The 17,640-nt window shown below is 49.4% G+C and overlaps 3 protein-coding genes across 3 annotated transcripts; 1 reads left to right on the top strand and 2 right to left on the bottom strand.

Moving 5' to 3' along the window:
* Nucleotides 1-1,869: 1,869 nt before the first annotated feature.
* NCS57_01461400 (uncharacterized protein) lies at nt 1,870-2,454 on the bottom strand (the record flags this gene model as incomplete). The annotated part of the gene is made up of 1 exon (XM_053064211.1): nt 1,870-2,454. One exon carries the CDS (start codon nt 2,452-2,454, stop codon nt 1,870-1,872), a length of 585 nt encoding a protein of 194 aa, XP_052906494.1.
* Nucleotides 2,455-3,349: 895 nt separating this feature from the next.
* NCS57_01461300 (uncharacterized protein) lies at nt 3,350-4,003 on the top strand (the record flags this gene model as incomplete). The annotated part of the gene is made up of 1 exon (XM_053064210.1): nt 3,350-4,003. Exon 1 carries the CDS (start codon nt 3,359-3,361, stop codon nt 4,001-4,003), a length of 645 nt encoding a protein of 214 aa, XP_052906493.1. The 5' UTR covers nt 3,350-3,358.
* A 6,321-nt stretch (nt 4,004-10,324) lies between these two features.
* NCS57_01461200 (uncharacterized protein) lies at nt 10,325-11,578 on the bottom strand (the record flags this gene model as incomplete). The annotated part of the gene is made up of 1 exon (XM_053064209.1): nt 10,325-11,578. One exon carries the CDS (start codon nt 11,576-11,578, stop codon nt 10,325-10,327), a length of 1,254 nt encoding a protein of 417 aa, XP_052906492.1.
* Between the last annotated feature and the right edge of the window lie 6,062 nt (nt 11,579-17,640).

Here is a 17,640-nt window from a genome sequence, read left to right as displayed (position 1 = left end):
CTTCAATGGTTCCCATCCGCTGCTCCTAGACACCTGGTTAACCCAATGTCGTACTATGGATAAGCTCAACGGCCTAGAAATCCCAAGTTACAATTCTGCGATCCTGAGGAACTTGGACTGGATCCGGCTCATTTGAACTATAGTCACATGGCTGGCCCAGGCGTCGACAGAAGGAGCATATGGGCCGTTCTCCAGGACATTTCACCTTCTTGCGGCTTACATTACATCATCAGAACTAGGCGAAGCAACTGAGTCTCGAGAAATGAAACTCACCGGCAAGGCTCGCAGGCCCGTCGTGCGTTTCGATGTCTTGTCTCTTCCATTGTGCGTGTTTGGGGGAAACTCGGCAGCGGGGTCATACCGCGGCCGTGACAGGATTTGACCAACGGTCAGGTGGTCAGGAGTGGCAGAACGGATAGGCTTATTCAGCCGAAGGCTGACTCTACGTTAATCCATAAGGTTTCCCGAATAATGAGGGTTTGGTGCAGACAGGAATAAAGAAGTTTCTCGGAATCTGATTGGTGCAAATTTGTATGGGCAGCCGCAAAATAACGCGCGCAACTGGCTGATGGCACCAAAAGAATGGAGCCAATGGGTGCTGACCCCTGATGGTTCATGCTCGGACGACCACATCCCAACGGCGCTTCCAACACTTGCTGACGGCTCAACTAAAGCCTTGTCTAACGTCTCGAGAATAAAGTAATGGGGTTGAGCTATAAATAGAACTTACGTATAAGGGGCCAACGGGGTTGCTGCACGAATCCGGATATCCTTTCGAAGTACTAAGATCCGGTGACGACAGAGAGAACTATGGTGACCAGTCCAATCCGTTTCTCAGAAAGATTGACAAATTATCCAGCATAGTATAAATAGCATGTTCCTTTAGCCAATGGTAGCTTTCAATGAAGCCTTGTGCCATTTAATACCAACGAATGACGGTTCTCGCAGTTGACGATCTAAGCAACTGGAACTCGGACAACAGGCGCAACCTCACCTTCATCGCCAACCCGGCCTCCCACATGCACGACAGGGTGTGGTGTTTGACGAGTCCCACCGAGCTGTCTCCCTCAAGAATCGCATTTGGATATCATTGTGGGATGCTGTAGCTCGTGTGGCCACCTATGCGCTGACAAAATTTCCGTGATGGGGACCCCAAGAGTCCTACTTGATACCTACGGCACAGGTGAATATAATGGCCTCAATAGATTCATTCGCCACCATCGGTATATTCCAGTGTATTCGTGTAATGATCGTGCATGGCTGGCGCTCCCTCAGCGCTTGACCCTTTTCCTGAAGTTATAAGGCTATGAGATTCCTGAAGAGTTTGATGCAGAAGCACATCCAACCACCCATTTCCCGAGGATGCTTAAGTATCGGGGACCGACGTTTTGGGGTGTTCAATGTACTACTTGCCTTCTATTGTTGCTTCTCGGCCTAGTATTCAACATCTTGTTTTACCATCGTGTGTAAGACTCGTGGCGTTTTCGACCATCATCAACCTCGTGCCCGTCCAGCAATGGGTGCCAGCCAGGCATGGAAAAGCTAAGTCTGGCGCCATTAAGTCTCTCACCGTGAGATTGACCAGATTAAGATCGAACGCCGCTAAGCCTCTCGGAATGACAGGGGCAGCCAGGTTACTTGACAATATCAACGCAGGGCCACCTCGGACACAATGGCTGCGGCGGTTAGCGATGAAGCTGACATCATAGCCACATGCGCGGGATATGCGATCAGAAGACTGGTTCAGGTAGCTTATTTCCTTGTATCATTCTAGCTGCAACTTGCCTAAAACAAATAATCTACCAATCCCGTCAGGGTCAAGGCTTTCGACACTTATTGCTCCATACATCAGGAGCTGCTATAAACAAATCACGATCCTCCAACAGTAATGGAAACTGCAGTGCGCAGAAACTTTGACCAGCTGTCGATGTTCAGTTCTCCCCCAAGAACCTTCCAAATGAATCGGTCCATATCTTGCAGCCTACATTTCTCACCATTCGGTGCCCAAACAATGGTGTAGACCCTCATCGTGTTGTACTCTCTCTTCTCGATGAGTATCTTGTCCTCATTGCGTTCCACAAAGGTCCTAATCGAGGACCCTTCGAACCCTCCCCAAGGCCCCGCAGTAATGAAATTCTTGTCTCCCAAGGCCTCTTTAAAGTCGTCCGGCGGAAGCATGCGCTCGGGAGCCTTCTGCTCTAGCGCGGTATAAGCCCCATCTGGCGTGGGAAGCTGAACCTTGAGAAGAACGTAGTTTGCTTTGATGGGAGTAATGTGAGCCAGCGCCTTGTTGATAGTGGCGGTGTTGGTAGTGATGCGATAAACGATGGAGCCATCCTCACTCCATGAGCCGTAGTACACGAACGTGTCGTCCTTGAAGCCGCCATCGAGCAACCACAGCTGCTTGTATGGCGATTCTGAATGAGAGTGTAGAAAGTCCCAGAAACCGCCCATTCTGGAATGCGCAAAGACACGTAGTGTCGACCGACTGCGAGAAATCGAGGTGTCGTCTGTTGGACTTCGGATGGTTTGGCGAATACAGTAGGGATACAGGTGCGTAGAGTGTCAGGGTGGGTTAGGTTAAATAGACGAGGGAGAAGACGTTCAGCAATTACTCTAGCCATCTACCAGAGCGGCCACTTGAAAACAATGATTAGGCGGCCTGGCTGCCTCGCGAGGCGGTTTTGCGCAGGTCAAACGCCTTGCACAACATAGTTAGGGGCTGAACGCCATGCTTGCCTGATTGGACATGATCAAACGATGCAAGCCTCTCCGTTCGCACACGGAGTTTCCACCTTGTACAGAATAATAGCTTCATTCAAGGCCCAAAGTCAAGCCATGGATTGTGGTTAACAATAATGGGTGGCGGTTACGCCTCCAGGCCACATCCCTAGCCACCGCGGCAAGGCTTTTATGTCGTGATCCTTGATGGTGTGGTCAGCAGCTGACCACTCCCCAGATTTATCAGGCCATACCGAACACCTTGGCATCGGTGGTATTAGGCTTTGGCTCGCACGGGCCCTCCAACCTTGGTGGTACAGTACAGGGTAGTGCCCCATGATGTGCCTTCGTCGCGTGCCAATGTTGTAACGAGATGTATCACGCAATGGCTGTTAAGCTGAACCTACTACGTAGTGACAATAACCAATGCGAGCTTAGCGTACACCTTCCATATCATGGGCTGGTGAAGTAGAAGCTTCACCCATGATCTGATGGAGTCGTGTGACCATGAGCCGAGGTTTCCGAATCGGCTATAATAGGGTTTCATCTTGACTAACAGCTTCTTGGTCTTGGCCGATAATTTTGCAACCACTGCCAACATCATCTTTTAGGAATCTTTCAAGACACAAATTCCATCATGTCCAATTACTCTGATCTTTTGTATCATACCACGCTGACCGTCATTGACTACCATGAGGACCCCTCAGGAGCCAAGCACTCGGCCTATGTCCTCGCAACACATGCCAGCATTGAGGCGGCCAAAACCTTTGCCCGAGACGCTCTACAACTCCTCAAGTATGAGCCTGATGACTTTGAGGAGTACTCCGTCTATTCAAGCTCTCACGAGTGGAAGCATGGTGATGGGGTAGTTGTCTATGCTCGTGCACCCGCCGGCCAGGTCTTTCAAATTGGAGTCCGTACAACGCCGAACAATGAGTCTCTCCTGGCGAACCCCAACGGCACCATAGTTCTTCCCAAGGGTGCAGAGCTTTTGCACTATGTGGTGCAGACTACGGTCGACTACAACAAAGACCGAACTGGCTGCGCGCAAGAAGTCGACATCGAAGGGTCATATGTCCTTCGTGCCGATGCTCTTGCTGCCGCTAAAGCGTGCCTTGCACAGGAAAACTTCGTCGAGTATGATTTGCGGGACGAGTTCAAGGACGAATGGCCGTTTGGGGAGGATGTCGTTGTCCATGCTGTATCTGAGACCGGCCAGAACTACACTGTGGCTGTGACAACAGTTCCAGGAGCGCACAGGAGGCACAGCAAGAAGAACTAACTAGTATGGTTGTGACTGAAGACTGTTAATTATTGCGATCAGGGCTGGGGAATTAACGGAATGGTATCAGGGGACACGGAGGTTTGAGATTGCACCTAATCGTGGATCTGTCTTTTAACAATCACTACTTTAAACTAAATAGTAAAACAAAGTTAGCATATCTATAAATCTCTTTTCTTTCGTATTATTAAATGACTATAATAATATTATAATTCAAGTATCAAGGCACACTGTTCTACCTTCTTAAGACTGAAGTCTCCTAACACAGTATCTACTAATATAATGCCTGGGAGAACCATAATCAATCTAGCAATAAAAGTCACTGGGCCATAGGACGTTGCCGCCGCTCATAAAATCATATTAATCGATGGACAGAGCCTCCTGCTTGACCGGCAAATGCAATGTACCCGCCTCATTATTCCGACAAGACTAACTTAGTGTCTACGAGGGATTTGACTCGCAGTGTGATGTTAAGACCTGCAACATAACACTCCAAGTTCCCAAAAAAGAGTCAACCACCACCTAGCCACGAATCCTTCAACAACTCTTTGATAAGCAAGAGGAAGCAACCGAGAAGTTCACGAGATGTTTACATGTGGATTGTAAGCTAGAGGGCAAAAAGGATGGTTCCGCCCGGGATCGAACCGGGGACCTTCTCGGTGTTAACGAGATGCCATAACCAACTAGACCACGGAACCCGTTGGTTGATGACGTCAACAGACACGTTTGCTACTCAAGTGTAGGCCAAGCTTGAGTGGAGGAGGTGAAAAAGGAGGAGGTGAAAAGGGAGGAGGTGAAAAGGGAGGAGTGTAGGGTCTGGTGGGAGTTGTGGAGGAGGGGGGAAAGAGCCGTTACCTCGTTACGGTCTTGTCTTTGCGTCTGGCTTTGAACCTCGCTGAAGGTAAGATGCAGGATTGCCACCTGATTGTCCGCTTCAAATACTCTTCCTCCAAAGCCCTGAAATTCAAGTATTTTTCTGCTTCACCGGGGCCGCGAGAGAGTCCCTGACGGGACGGAGGACGCGTTCGAGTCCCGAGTAGCGACCCAGATTCAGTCTCCGAGGAAACTAAATTCAGTGTCGCTCGCTGGATGGTCAGCTGCCGTGGTCTTGGTCCTGGTCTGGCCTCATCGCCAGCAGACTTGGGGTTTTGCCTGATAGAGATTATATATTCGGTTCAGGATCATCGACAGTCCGAGTATAAGTCGTGCGTTCCGATTAAACCATTCTCCACTTGAGTCGGAGACTCTGTTGGTGTATTATCGATGTCTACTGCAGCGTCCGCTTGGGTTTGACTGGGTTTGGTGCTTATAGTCTCATGCTGGCTGTTAGTGTCTGCCCTGGGAGGAGTCCCAAAACGAAGAATCCCACCAGAATGGTTTGCCAGACTGGTCGCAGTTGTGTATGACTGCAACCACTGTTGGCCGCCGGGCCGGCGCCAGATGCTGTCGAGGTCATATTGGAGTTTCTGATTGTGTAGGTTTAGGCAGGAGGAGATTACTCTAGCAGTACGCTGAGGCGCAAGATGGGCGTAATTGGTGCGGCTTATATTTTCGCACCTGAACTGCACGGATCTCACTGCTACTGGAAGGCCTAAATAGCTGCTCAACCCCTTTCTACTGTCTTGGTGCATTGCCAAAATAATAATGAGTCAGGTGGAGGGGGTGAGCATGTAACCCTCTGTGCCAATCATTCCACTCAGATGTCCTGGGCTGAAGGTTTCCCCCACAACTCGTCTTCTCGCACATCACCATAGATCTATCCAAGCCGTTTGTTGACAGGGCAAGACAGACTTCTCGGACATACCTGATACGACAGGTCTTGGTGGTTGTTGGACTATTTACGCACGGCGTGAAATCACCTCTAGCTGGCGAGAGAGCATCGGGATGAAAGTTTCCGGCAGTATCATTGAATAAATAACACAGGGTTTTTACTTCACGTCGTGCATATTCCGTACTCCGCTTGATATTCGACTTGATGCTTCCTCTAAGGTTCAAAAACAGCGCCCCTTCGTCCATGCATCCAGTATGTGACATCCGGGTTGATCTTTCTGTCGCGTCTCGAAGAAGACACACCTTGTCAAGCATGCGCGCGGGACATTTGACTCCTATCCAAACACTCGGGTGGTTGGTTATTGTACAGGGACCCCACGACGCTGTCGTAGGCCACTCAGAGCTGCTTGTTCCGGCGCATCAAGCGTTCGACTCCCCGACTTTCCTGTACTATTGTCCTCGACTAAGGTGGTATCCGCTGACAAATCTTATCATCTCCGATAAGTGCGCCCCGAAGATTATGGCTCTCTGGAGTGAATTACATGAGAGTTTCACGACAATGTGGAGGGCTTGGGAGGGCTTGAGCTAACTGTCGGTCAGACAAAAGGAATAATGAGAGATCTAACCACCAGCGAGAGTAGTCCCTCTCTCTCCTCCATCGTCCTTGATTCCAGTGCGCGAGCTTACGCCCCTCGAGTCGGTGCTGTTTCAACGGCTGTGATAAGCGTATGCGGCTTCTGGGCCAACTTGATCGCCAGAGAATATTCTGAAGTGCCTGTACGCATTTGTTCCGATATAGAATTTGAAGCCGATAACCATTGACTATTCTGTCCATTTGCTGTGTCTTTCGTTTGACTTATCCTAGAACTTTGTCTCCGAACGAGTGAAGTCAAGAATCGATCGTGCTGACGGTTGGGTGGGCTCAGAGCGAAGCGACATAGGGGATGGGAACGATGTCGCATCTGCAACTCTCATCTCCGTGTTTTGACTTTGAGGAACTAACTTCTCAGCATCTTTCTCCTCTCCATCAATCTTTCTGGGCCTTTGCTGCACCGGTGCTTCAATGTAGGACCACCAGTTCATTCGCCGTTGGTATAACGCACAGTCAGATTTCGTTGCCAAACGCCATGCAAGATTTGCAGTCTCACTTGTGCTCTCTCCGCATCAATAACTTTCTGATTTCGATACTAACGATTGGTCTATACTCGAGCCTAGTACAGCAGTCGTGAACTACTCCCGGCTAAATCCAATTTCTCGACTCACTCCTAGTCTTTTGGCTTGCTTTCAGTTCCTTCAACAGCACCAACTACTGGTTGAGTCGGCTATTGTGGATTATCATCCGTTACTGGTAGAGCCCGACACTGCGGAGACTTTCCTGGCTCTGAGTTACTTGCCAGTGTGATGCTTGTGGTTCAAAGAATTTCGGATGAGCGTGCAGGGTGTGCGGGCTCTCCTTAAAAGTAGGAGGACCACTATTGGGAAAAACTAAGTCAGCAAGCATCTTACCCATCAACAAAGCTAGAGCCTCAACTCCAACCAATTTGGCAGCCCCGACTGGGTATCTATGATTAATAAACCAAAACACGAAGCCGCCGAGGAACCCGGCGATGTTGGTGTCAAGCAGTGGAATGGGAAGTCACAGTAGTGCTGGGATCCTCTTTCACTCGTTTCGGCTCCAATCGAAAACAAATAGACCTGAAGGGAGCTCAAGATGGCCGAGCGTTCTTGTCAATTTGGACATTGCAAGAGTATGTGCCATAGGGACGTGGATAGAATCATCTACTTCAGGTCCAAACCTAACCAAGAACATGTTTCCTCCACCAAATTGCGACACTGAGCAAACTACAATTCTGTTACCGCTCAGCACCATTTTCACGGCCGAAGGCCACTTCAGTCAATGCAGCGCAATCGAGGTTCAATTCAGTTTCGAGACTTGTTTCGCAACCAGCCTCGAGGACCGAGGCAACTTCAAGCATATCCCGTCATGAACATTAATCTGGCTTGATCTTTTATCACTAGATTCTCAAACACCGTCCCTAACACTGTGGTACCAATAATAGTGCTAAATATATTTACTAAGCCCCTCTTTGTTCTTTATAGCGCGAACAAGATCCCCGGCGGCCACTAGAGCGCTTCCCATAGCCTACATGAGGCAATGTCGGCCACTCAAACTATGTTGCGTCCGCCAATCGCCTTCCCTATTCCATTCCGTCTCCCTGAGACGTCGAGCTTGACGACATCTGTTGCAGACGGAGCGAGTTGGGGATAATCCCAGACCAGTAGGATGGCGGCGGTGAAAGCAAATGTCGCAACGGTGGTATTGCCCAGTGGATGTCATTTTCCTGGGAGCCATATGTCCTATTGCGGAACACAGACAACTCCCGTGCCCTTTCTGTGGCATAGGAGAAACAATACCAGTTTGCTCTTAAAATGTTGCCTTGCTTCTGGTAGAGTCCCGGCTACAAAAAGGGATAGAAGCCAGAGACATATGCCGCCCCAAAAGTTTCTTCTCGATACAATCGACGGACTCCCATGTAGTCGTTAGCTCTGGGTCTCGAGATGTTGCTATCCCTCACTTCCAACTCTGAGAAGCTGTGGCATCTGACTTCTACATTAAATCCGTGGTCCAAACGTGCAAATCTCATCATGTTAATTAAGTTTCAAAAACTCCATCAGAAATCTCAAAAGCGCCCCGAGAGCCTTAATTTAGACATAGATCATCAAAGAGAAGGCGACGAGTGTTTGCTCCTGAGCACTGGCGCTCTTCCTAGCTCCAAGTGGAAGGAAAGTCTTCAATGCTGCGAACCAGAGACGGAGACCTTCATACCAATCACGATATCCCGCATCGAGCTAGAAAGTACTATTTTCTTTCAGCTTCCGAAGCCCTTTACTGGTGTTTTCTGCTTTTACTCCTATGGGCTTCTTGACTTGGCCAGAAGTTCGTGATGCAGGCTCTCACCCCTCGGTAGGACACCTCAATCTTTTGTTTGGTAGGGCCTTTGAGTCTATGCTAAGCTCCGGCGGTCGATCTTACAACCTCATTGGCCCTACTCGCCAAGATCTCCCTGTTCCAGCTCGGTTGGATCACCTCACAAATTTCTGGACCAAGTACCATCGCCTGATGAAGGCTTTGGATCTTGTCCACAACTGCGCTTGTGTTAGAGCCTCATCCACAGTGACCAAGCAGTGATTTCATAGCAAATGCACCCCAGAAGACTCTTCGGCGAATCTCGAGGTCCTCGTCAGAGAAGGGATGTGAGTTTGTCAGATTCACGTGCAGGCCCAGATCGATGAGCATGCGAAATGCCAACCCGGTGTATAACTACGCCGCGCTTCTCTCATCACCCAGGGCGAACAGGGAATTTGTCATGACCAGCAAGGCCTGGATCGTTGTCATGTCACTCCGATCTAGAGAGCCCCCGAGCAACTCAAGCACCCTGACGCACTAAGTCAGTGTAACTGGCTCACCGTATCATACCCGATGCCTCACCTCTGTGTTACCAAGTGGTAATGAAGACTGCCTTCGTTTATGTATGTACCTTGGGTATAGATGGCTTCGGTAGATTCTGGGGCCGGTTCTCATTGAAGCCTTTCAAGAAGAAGATATAAAATATAATTCGAGGAAAGGAGGATAGCAAAAGCTGTCATGTATCAAAGACAGCTGCCGCGCGAGTGACGTCGTAGTGCCGGGCCTGGCCGGCGAAGCAGTCCAGAACAAAATCTACCAGTGGCTTATGCGCGCGAGAATTCCAGGCTGCCTCTGAAAAGTGTTCCCGTTTGCATTCCCTAGTGTTGGTGACCACCTTGGACAAGACTTCCAACTCCCTGTCTGCCCTCCACGGTCAGAGTGTCGCCCAGGTCGCCCATTGCCCTGCATCATAGAAACTTGCCTACTCTTCCAACAGTTCTTTCGAAAAGTTGCTGCCAGGTGCGAACGCAGAGATTGCCGTTGGCTTTGCTTCGACGGACAAAGAATTCCAGTTTGGCCGGGTCCCTTCCCATTGAACCACGCCCTTGGCCCAATCCATCGACTTTCGCCAGCCTTTTGACGAACTTCATGACAATGTGAGGGTTTCTAACGATAGCTAACTTGAGTGGTGTCCAACCAGAGATAGTTTCGTAGTAAACAGGCTCTGGGCCTTTGGATAGGAGAAGCTTGGTAGATTTCCCGGAGAAATTGCATAGTGACGTGGAATCTTGCCATCAGGGTCGGGTTTACAGGCTTCATATTCGAAGTCAAGAAGTGGTTGGAACAGATTCGGTCGATTCTCAGCCCAGTACGTTAGATCTAGTCCCTCAGATATGTCACCCTCTTCAAGGGAACTAAGTTGTCGGAACAGAGGCATTTCGTACGATAGAAGTTTGAGCCCGACTATGACAAGCTACGTCACAGATGACATGGAACATTCCTGGCAAAGATGATTTGATTGTAGTTTAACGATAGACTTGAGTATACCTGTTGAGGACGAAAGTCCTAGGTGCTCAACGAAAGTTAAAAGAGAAGATAAGAATCCTCCACTGCCCATCCAACGGTCCAAGCACACTCGGCCTCTAACCCTGCTGAACCTCACGTCCAGTGGGACCAAAGTTATGGATCTGCTTGTCCTCAACACCAACAGCGATGAACTCGTTTCCAACATTGAAAATATAGAACGCCTGGTCGACGCCTGGGACTAGGGGCTTGCGCAGTGTAACCGCCCCGACAGGCTGCTGGTACCCTCCCTTTCGGAGGATGGAAAAGGCCTGATGAATCTCCAAAGGCACAGGCCAGGAAATGACATAGTCTCCCACAAATGGAGACTGGATGACGTCGACTGGGCCGAAAGAGCCCCAGCCGTTGGACTGGATGATTGCTGTCCTGTTACCGTCGAGACTCGCCACGATGCGGTTGTTGACAAGACCCCACTCATTCTCAACCGGCTCGGTTGTCGCGGGGGTGGCATCAATTTCGTACAACTTGGCATCGGGGAATTGCTGCTTGATTATGTTGAAGCCAATGTTGACGAACCCATCCCACGACAGGGGGAGGCTGGCAGCGTTCTTCTTGGTAGCAGCAACCTTGGAGCCGTTGGAGGAACCATTGGCAGGGGAAACGGAGAAAGAGGCAAGGGGCTTGGCCTGTGTAGCATCGTTGGGCGGCACAATGCTCACGTCGTAGACCACGCGGTACATGAAGGGGGGGTTGGACTGGCCGACGAAGACGCCTACCTCGGTGGTGCCGACCTGTTGGGAGGTGAAATTCCACTCAATGTTTCCATTGTCGATTCCAGCGTTAATCAGGCTGATGTAGTTCCTATCAAAGGCAACGTTGACGGTTCCCCCCTGACCTTTGAACGAATCGGACTGCTTGAGGGTGAAGGTCTGCCCGAGCCCCGTGACGATCTCCGAATTGCCGGATACAACCTTGACCTCAGGGATGTTAGGTGGGGCCTCGCCGTCTGGAGCGGCTTGACTCTCCTGGCGGCCATCCTTGAGGAGCGGGCGGATGGGAATGACCCAGCTCTTCTTGTTCTCAGTGTTCACGACCACGGTGTTGGATGGGAACACACGACTAGGGAGCTGGATGTTGAAGCCCTGGGTGATGGAGTAGGGCGACTCGTTGTTGATGATGGGGCCGACCCAGCCTTGTAGCTGAAAGAGGAGTCCACCCGTGAACGGCAGGCGGTGGAAGGTAATGTCCCGGGTGATGTCTACGTGCTTGCCGGAGGCCTTGAGGAAGAGCGTCTCGGTGTCGTTGTCGTAGAGAGCGCTGATGCTGTCAGCTGCGATGAGCTGAAGGTGGGTGAGAGGGGCTTGGGCTGGCATGATGAAGTGGAAGAATTGGATGTTAGGTGTGGTTTGTGAGATTGTTTGATGATTGTTGATGTGCTGATGTAGGGTGATGGAGGAGAGTTATTGCCTGGGCTCATGGCCCTTTATAGCAAGAAGAACCGGGCCTGCTGGTATTAGAAACACGATAGAGCGCGTTCTGCCCTTCGGTTTTGCAAGGAATGCCTGAGAGCGCCAGCTTTCACTTGGAATTCTGTCTTCCAAAGGCGAATACAAGGTCGTCCACTCAATGTGCGAAGGCTTGCAAAAGTCTAAACATCTTGAGAACATCGTACGACACTGGCTTGGCCATTCCAACTCATCACATTTCCTGGCCGGCGGATTGGCCACTCATACTTTACCCTATCGTTTGCATGTAATTTCACATTTGACAGCATGGAACAGGGCTGAGTAAAGTGTGCATCATTGGTGAGGCTTTGGGTCGCATAATACCCGCGCCCGCTTACGAAATAGTCGCCTACATTCCATTTGATATTTGTTGCATCTGTTAATCTAGTATGGTCTCCATTGTCATGCCGAGAAGGTTTGGGAGGAGGCTTGGCCCACACTTGTGTGTGTACTTCGTTACTCACAGCATTTAACTAAACAAGCATTCTTATAACAGCATAAAAGTAAAACAGCGATTACTTGTAACTTTAAAGGACGTGGCGTTCAGATCACATACTCAAACGTTGGGATATTGATAATAAACCGGCCAATCTTTGGGAAGTCTTGGGCCATATAATTCTTTTGGGCAAGTAGGTAACGAACACATGCATGGCAAGACAAGGTTTGCCAAGGGCTTGTGCTTCCTGAGGCCACGTCTCGTTACCAGCGAAGGGATTCGGGCTGATGCCATGTTTTGAGCAACCCTCGCTAGCACGGCGCCTCAGGAACTGCCAAAAAGAAAGAAAAAAAAAAAGAAAGTTGCCACACATGCACAACAAATAGCGAGCTAGCGAGCCAGAGATGTCTTTTTGTAAACATGTTTCTTACTTTCCTTTGAACTAGCAAAGAGCTCCGGCCCATATTCTGCCCCAATGATATTAAGACAACTTAATTATGCGGTAAATATAATCTCATTTGTTACGATACTATGATATAAGGACTTATTCTCTTAAGGTAAGACTCAATGATTCAAGTATGGCTTAGAGAAGGAGATGTAATTGACTTAGCCCTCCGAAGTGACCAGGCCGGAACTTCTTGCCAGCTTAAGGGATAGTAGTAACTATGTCCCTAATAGAACAAGATGCAATATACTTAGACAGATAAAGGCTAGGCTGTGTGCATGGTTGTGAGCCTCAATGGGAAAAAGCCACAGCTAACCATGAATGTATTATCGCAGTTTTCCATCTGAATCTCTTAAACCAATACAAGAGGGATCCTTTTCTGGCATCGTATGGTATCCGTTAGTCGCTGGTTCGAAGATGGTTCATATAACCTCTGCCCCGTTGGCATAGAAATCGTGGGAAAGTTGCCACCGGGCTTGGAGCCACTACTCACGGTAAAGAAGGTTTAGAGATTGCATGGAAGAAGGATTAGAAATTTGGTCTTTGCAATGTCATCTAGGACTCTTTCCACTCGTACAATATATGTTGCAAGTTGGCATTGACACTTTGGGTGATGAAAGCTGATCTGGGTATTATGACGCAGTCTATTTCGAGAGAATTGCAGGTTTCTCCCAATCCAAGGTAGTTTGGAAATGTATCTAGAGGTTGTCGGAATGATGGTCTTCGAGGTCAGGGTTGCCTAGCATCCCAGGTCCTGGGTTGAGGCTTGCCACGGGGTGTGCTTTTTAGGTGCCCAGTGATGTATGGAATGAGGTCTTTTGGCGGGTCGTTGACGAACCTGCTGAGAAAGACCCCAGGCCCCTCAAAGTCAACAGGCTCTCTTCGCACTGGCTACTGGGGAATGGCGGCTGAAACCGAGTAGGCATCGAACCTGAGCCTAAACCTGAGCCCCAAACCATTGAGACGGAGCAAAAATAATCTTAAAACAATTCATTGGTTCATATTATGGCATTGTATGTAGTAATAGACTGAGAGAAGCCTGGTTCTGGCCTAGTCCAGCGTTTGATGCATCTCATGCAACAAAGCGCGCTTCAGAAAGTGAAGGCGAGCAGGAAGATGTCAAACCACGAAAGAATTTTCCCACGCAAGCCCCGCGCGCGTCAGAAAAGACTAGGGGCAAAGCCGTAACCGATCCCTGTCACGTCCGCGTTTTGAGTCTCCCTCAGTAAATGCAAGCAATACGCGGACTGACATAAAAGGTTGCGCAGGCAACAAGACCCTGACCAGCCATTGCTTTCTCGCACTTCAATTCGGTTTCTCAACTACTCTGGCAGTAGCATCTTTACTTTTACTTTGGATACACTTTGTTTGTTTCTCAATTATTCTTCCAACCTGTGCTTTTCTTCTCATCCCTCCAAGTCGCCTCATTCTGTCAAGCACCACTCAATTTCCACCACAATGAAGTTATCTGCTTACACAGCCATGTTCCTAACCGGAATGGCCATGGCGATGCCGCTACCGCAGCTCGGAAGCCTCTTGGGTATTGGCAACAGCGACACCATCTCCCAGCTTGAAGAAACCTTCGATCGGAACAACCCCAACGGCACGCCCGCGGCCCCAGGCGACCCTGCTGATCTCAATGGCGACGGCGTCATTAACTTGTTCGAGGCCGGAGCGCAAATCAGCAAGCGGTCAAAGGAGAAGCGCCAAACCGGTAACGACATCATTTCCCAGCTTCAGGGAACCTTCAACCGGGACAATCCCAATGGCACACCTGCCGCTCCGGGTGACCCTGCTGATCTCAATGGCGACGGTGTCATCAACTTCTTCGAGGCTGGTGCCCAGGCAGGCTAGGTGAGCTGGCTCCCACAAAACCATTGCCAGTGTTTTCCAGAACTGACAACTAATCGGTGCTCCAGATTACCTTTCATTTCGTTAAATACATCATAGCCTGTCTCTCCAGCAGCTCATGCTGATGCTCCCCCTTTGAGCCGTCATCAGCTATGAACGGAGCTAGGCTGACCTAAAGTTGCTGCAGACGTCTCCGAACACTGCTATAGCTGAAAGGTATACGAGGGTATGTATAGAGGAGAGATGGGTCATGGAAGTTGAGAAAATAGGACTGGGTTAGAAGAATAATACGAAACAAACTTGGCTATCACGTCCCTTTATCCTCTCAAACTTCTATCACTCTAGCATCTCGCTTGGGGGACGCTGGTGGGTTTGAGGCCGCACATTTCGCCTGTGTTCGAGAAAGCCGGGTCAACAAGATCGCGGCCAAGGCGAACAGCATGCTCGTAGGACCCGAATGTCACCAGACAAAATGAGGGAAGAACCTTTCAAAGGTCTCTGCTAATGACATCATTATACCAGGTGGTAATTTCAGCAGTCGCGACCGCAATTCTGGTCAAAGTCCATTCAACACTTTACCATGGCTGCGCCTGATGCCAATCATGAGCATGGTTATCTAGATAAGTTTAAGTCTTGGGGGGAACTAACAACCTAGAAACTCTCAATCACAACGTCAGCTTACAAGCTAGTAGATTGCATGTTACTTACTACGTGGTGCGCATTTTAGCCACCGGTCACTCATTGTTATTGGAAGCTGCCAAGTGACTGGTCATGACACTGTTCCTGGGTCACCACTTCAAGCTCCAGTCAATCGTATCGGTCTACAAGGAAGGAGAAGGTTTTCATAAAAGTGAAACTTTACTTGTCCGCCCTTTGCTATCTCACATGTCACAGAGATATGATGTATATCGACGGCCAGGTTCGTCCTTCCCTATCAACCCTCTTATCAACGAGTGTCCATGTTTCCCGCCTAATTGAAAAGTCAAGACTGAAATCGGTCAACCTTTGTTGCTTCGCATCGGTGCCCCAGCAGAATAATCTCCTCACTGTTCTCATAACCCTTTCGGCCAGCAGAGCACCTGGATCACAGGTTGACTCAATATCCTCTACACAGTCAGCACCAAGACCTGCTAAGAGAATCTTCAGACGGCTAAACTTACATTGTCAACACTTATAGAGAAGCACACTCTAGTAGGCGTGAACTTCGGGGTCCGAAGGGTTAGCGTTGGCGTTGGTGGTGGCTCGTTTGTTCCTGCAGCGAAGCCCGGTTGCTGCAGCGGAATCAAAGTCGGCCTGAGTCTCGCAGTCGATGAAAACCGAACCCTGCCGCTGCGCGTTCGAGTTGCTTGAATTGCCATTCCCTGAGTTGGCGTTGCCTGAGTTAACATCACCAAAGTTGGCATTGCCTGTATTGGGGTTGTTCGAGTTGGTGTCGCCGGGATTATTTCTGCATCGGAGTCCAGTTGCAGCGGCGGAATCTACGTCGGCCTGGTTCTCGCAATCAACGAAAATAGGGAGGGCGGTAACAGCTCCGGCCAGAAGGGCAGTGAAAATGATAGAAAGCTTCATGTTGAAGGAGAAGACTTGTCAGAAAAGAAAATCGAGAAAGGTCGGTGTTCGATGAAATAAAACAAAAAGGATTGCAAGAATTGAACGTTCACTGCCAGAGTGAAAGTATTAGTACCTGCAACTATAGAATAATTGATATGCTTCAGGCGGTTGGGTAGGTAATGCAGCCTTTTATATAAAATGGGCGGTTCAGAGGCTTGGCCAGCAGGTATAGGCCAAGGAGGTGAGTATAGGTGCAAGAGGCTGGCATCAATGTTATGCCTTGCCGCCAAGGTTCCAGATATTGTTTCACGTCTGGTCAACCCAAAACCAAAACAGTAATAGCCGTCTCGGCTACATTTCAAACGCCGGCCCTCCTCCTCAGACTCTATGTTCATCATTGTCGCTGAATCCGATGTACCCGCTTATTTCATGGGCTAGTTACGTTTTACCCCGTAATATCTCCTCTCAAGCGGAGACTGCCACTTCAGGTTTCTATTTTGCAACAAACTCAGCTTCACCCCGGCCAGTACCAACTTGTTTCGGTGAGTGGGCCGCCGGATGAGACTCTCACGGCAGGGCAGGTTCTCGTATACGCGTATACAAATTGGTTTTTATTTTCATATCTTTTTTTCTTCTTCCTTTTTTTCAATAGAAGTCAGGGATTGAGCTGCAGGCTTGTCCCTCACTGGGAGAAGAGAAGTTTCGCAACATGGATTTAGTTGTGCTGGGTTTTTGTTAGCAAAGGATTAGGTTGGGTTGCTCTGAGAGGGGATGTACGTCGCGTCTGGCACTATGCTCAAAGGTATTGAGTGTAACCAAGCTGAATTCATAGCTGAGGCAGCTACTACATAAGAACGTTCAATTGCCCGTGTGTTGCATACTTTGTCTAATTCCTGGACCCGAGATGTCAGTAATTCGGTCTAGGGTAGGACCGAAAAGAGTGACATCCCTACATCCATCTGACTTGGACAGGGGCGTCCAGCCATCCGTCACACTCACAGCCATGGAGGGACCCCAGTCATGGTGTTGGCTGAAAATTTGACGTTGCGGCCTGGACATGCGATGAGGAGGGGGCGCCATTTTCTCGCGCTCTCGCGTGCGAGCATAGTAGTATAATGTGATGTCATCGATGCGTGATTACTTGGCTCGACTGCGAGGTTGTCAAGCAGGTGGACCAATGCGTTGGGCGTGAATGCCTCATCGATGTCCATAAGAAGGATTGGTGCAAGTATTAATACCACAGGAAGGCTGCCCGTCTCGATAGCTCTGCAGACGCCCTCATACATCCGGACTTTTCCACTTCCCTCAACCAAAGAGGTACAACTTTGACATCTTGCTTTTCGGTACAAAGAATATCATGGGCGACAAAAAGAAGAAGAGTTCTAAGCCACAATCCAAGTCGTCTCATTCCCATCGCCCCTCTCGTTCCGACAAACAGAGTGGAGAGGTGCCAAGGGATCCCAACGTGGACCAAGCAAAGTACAGCGAGCTGCACGAACCTGCTCTGAACAACAACTATTTTGAGTCTGAGTATGACAGACGTGTTCAGGAGTGAGCTGCTCCGAAGAGCGATATCGAGACAGCCGCGTACTTGTACAGGATCCTCATCAATGTCGACTTTCGACTGATCCGAATCATATCGAGCTC

Source organism: Fusarium keratoplasticum, chromosome 13 (genome assembly GCF_025433545.1).
Source record: "Fusarium keratoplasticum isolate Fu6.1 chromosome 13, whole genome shotgun sequence".
NCBI lineage: Eukaryota > Fungi > Ascomycota > Sordariomycetes > Hypocreales > Nectriaceae > Fusarium > Fusarium keratoplasticum.
Note: the sequence above shows the minus strand (reverse complement) of the source record. Positions and strands in the feature narration are given on the sequence as shown.